The sequence below is a fragment of the Piliocolobus tephrosceles genome, chromosome X (assembly GCF_002776525.5).
Source record: "Piliocolobus tephrosceles isolate RC106 chromosome X, ASM277652v3, whole genome shotgun sequence".
Classification (NCBI taxonomy): Eukaryota; Metazoa; Chordata; class Mammalia; order Primates; family Cercopithecidae; genus Piliocolobus; species Piliocolobus tephrosceles.
The window spans coordinates 1979047-1981973 of NC_045455.1; the positions used below are offsets into that span (position 1 = coordinate 1979047).

The window sequence follows — 2927 nt, forward strand, 5'->3', positions numbered from 1 at the left end:
GTAGGGGAGGCCGCCGTAGCCCGAGGGCGACGCGCTCATGTAGCCCTGCGAGTTGGAAATGGGGCTGTACTGCAGCGCGCCCATGTCGTAGCGGTGCATGGGCTGCGGGTTGTGCGGGTGCGCGTGCGGGTGGTGCGGGTGCGGGTGCGCGGGGTGCGCGTGCGGGTGCGCGCCGCCCGCGCCCGGGTGCTGCCCGTAGGCCAGCTGCGCCTCCTGCATCATGGCCGCGGCCGCCGCCGCCGCCGCCACCGAGCCGGGGTAGGCGCCGTTGGCCCAGCCGTTGACGTGCGCGTAGCCGCCGCCCGCCGCGCCGCCCGGGCTCTCCAGGCGCTGGCCCACGGTCGCCGCGCCCACGCCCACGCCCATGGCCACGGCCGCGCCGCCGCCGCCCGCGCCGGCCGCCAGGAGCCCGCCGGCCAACGAGTATTTGTCCTTCTTGAGCAGCGTCTTGGTCTTGCGGCGCGGCCGGTACTTGTAATCCGGGTGCTCCTTCATGTGCAGCGCGCGCAGCCGCTTGGCCTCGTCGATGAACGGCCGCTTCTCGGCCTCGGACATGACCTTCCACTCGGCCCCCAGGCGCTTGCTGATCTCCGAGTTGTGCATCTTGGGGTTCTCCTGGGCCATCTTGCGCCGCTGCCCGCGGGACCACACCATGAAGGCATTCATGGGCCGCTTGACCCGATCCTGGTTGGCCTTGGCGCCCCCGCCGCCGCCGCCGCCCCCGCCTCCGCCCCCGCCGCCGCCGCTGCCCGCCCCGGCGGGGCCCGAGAGGTTCGTGGGGGCCTGGGCGCCGCCGGGCGAGTGCAGGTCGGTCTCCATCATCATGCTGTACATGGGGGCGGCTGGCAGGTTCACCGGCACCGCGAGGAGAGGGCCCGGAGCATAGACGGCCGGGGTTGGGGGAGACGGAGCGGAGTTCAGACGGAGCAAGTCGGGGGCGGGGGTGTCCTAGCGGAGAGAAGAATGGGGAGGGGTGGAGGCAACGACAACAAAAAGAGGCAGAAACACACGCACTCGGCGCCGGTTCGGCTCGCAGGTGGAAAGTTTCTCCTGATGCACAAATCACTTGCCAAAGAGGCTGACGGTCCGGGTCGCCGTCTTCGCCGCCACCGCAGCCCGGGCGCCCTCGGCGGAGCGGTGCAAACAGGTGCAGTCGTGGCCAAGTTGCGGCTCCGCTTTTGGGGCCGGGAGCAGCGCGCTGGGCCCGGCCCGGGGTGTGCTGTCTTCTCCTCGCCGGCCGCCGCCGTGCGCTGTCTCCTTCCTCCTGCGCTCGGTCCTCAGCGGCCTCCAACTCCGGGGCTGCAACTTCTAGCAGGGCGGTGTGCCGCGTGCGCTGGGCATGTGCTGGTCCCAGGTGCCCGGGGGGGAGCCAGGCGCCGGGTGCGGGGGGGTGGGGGGAGGAGGCGCAGGGGGACCCGGAGGGGGCGATTACGGTGCAGCCAGGGAGGGGCCCGGGGACAGCAGGAAGAGCGCGGGCTCGCGGAGAGGGCCGGAGAGCCGGGGCCACCGAGCCCGGGATGAGCTGCCCGCTTCCTGCCTGGGGCCGTGCGCTCGGAGCGGAGGCGCACGCGGGGCCGGCGGCGCGCGGGGCCCAGCAGCCATACGCCGGGCCCGGGCTGCCATTAAATGAGCGCGCCGTGGCCAATGGGAGCCGGCGGCGGCGGTGATTTGCATGGCGCGCTGGCGAGTGACGTGGGGAGGGAGTAGATACACTGGGCGCGGGCGGCGGAGCGGGGAGGAGGGGAGGAAGGAGGGGGAGCAAAGCAGGAAGGAGGGGGGAGGAAGCCCGGGAGGGGGTGACAGCCACACCGCTTCCTGAGCGCGCGCGCGGCGGCGGCGGCGGCGTCGAACCCCGAGCTCGCCCTCCTCGCCGCTCCCCGCCCGCGCGCTTCGAGTGATTAACGATTGGGTTGAAAAGCAAAGACTAAGAAAGGATCGTCGGGGATGGGGGAGGAAACGCAGCCCCGGGCCAGGTTTAAACAGGCGCAGTGGAGACCCAGCGCCTCCTCTGCCCCCGCCGGCCAACTCTGTGCCTGCAGGGAAGGGGAAAGTTGAGTGCGGGGCTGGCACGTCGCCCTCAGTTCACCCGAGTGCTGAAAAGGAGGGGCGCTCCCTTGGACGCAGGGGAGACCCTCCGAGGGCCCCTGCAGGTTCTTCTGCAAGGATCAGGCGGCTCAGCCACCCCCCGCCCCGCATCGGCTCTTGGCCGCGGTGTGCACTGAAGTTCGCCAGTGCCCGCTCTCGCAGCAAAGGCCTTCGCAGTCCAGGCCCCACAATTCGGGTGCAGGGGGCGTATTTGTGTGGGCATGGCTCCATTGCTTCGTTTAGTATCAGCCCTAAACTTTTGGGGGGAGGAATCTGTTAATGAGGCCGGGACCATAGTCACGCACTCTTCCCAACCCGGACCTTCTTCCTCTGGAAAAGGAATTTCTAGGAAGGCCGAACACAACAAGATCTGGAATCTAGTTCCTGAACAACAGTTGAAAAAGTTTGTTGAATCGCAAAATAATGATCTGGCCCAGGCTTTTCTGGAGTGAATCTCCCACGAGCTGGTTGCCTAAGAACGGAGAAAACTGCGTGAACTCCGCGGGACCACCTAAACCGAATGAAAGGCGGGGCCTCAGGACCAGGTCACAGTCGCCGGTCTGCATCATGCAAAGGAAGGGCCTGGCTCGTGGAAAGAGTAAGGCATTCACCTGTGGTTATCATTCTTAAACCTCAAAGTGGCTTTGATTTGGGAACGTGAAAGAGATTTTCAAACTCAGTTTCAAGTATCATAGCGCTCGCACTACCGTTTCCACCAGACTGATCTGAAAGTGGTCCAAAGACTTCTTTTGAGCCCAAGTATTCCTCCTCTGTCCTCACCGAGGCACCCTGAGATGAGAGTGCTTATGGAGATTGGTGGCGGGTAAAGTAGAACCTTCACC

General features: G+C 67.1%; 1 protein-coding gene across 1 annotated transcript in view; it reads right to left on the reverse strand.

Annotated features, from left to right (window-relative positions):
* SOX1 (SRY-box transcription factor 1) overlaps window positions 1–834 on the reverse strand; it is a 7795-nt gene extending 6961 nt beyond the window's left edge. The window contains exon 1 of the mRNA XM_031934973.1: window positions 1–834. Within this exon, the coding sequence (XP_031790833.1) occupies window positions 1–834 (834 nt within the window).
* Window positions 835–2927: the final 2093 nt, after the last annotated feature.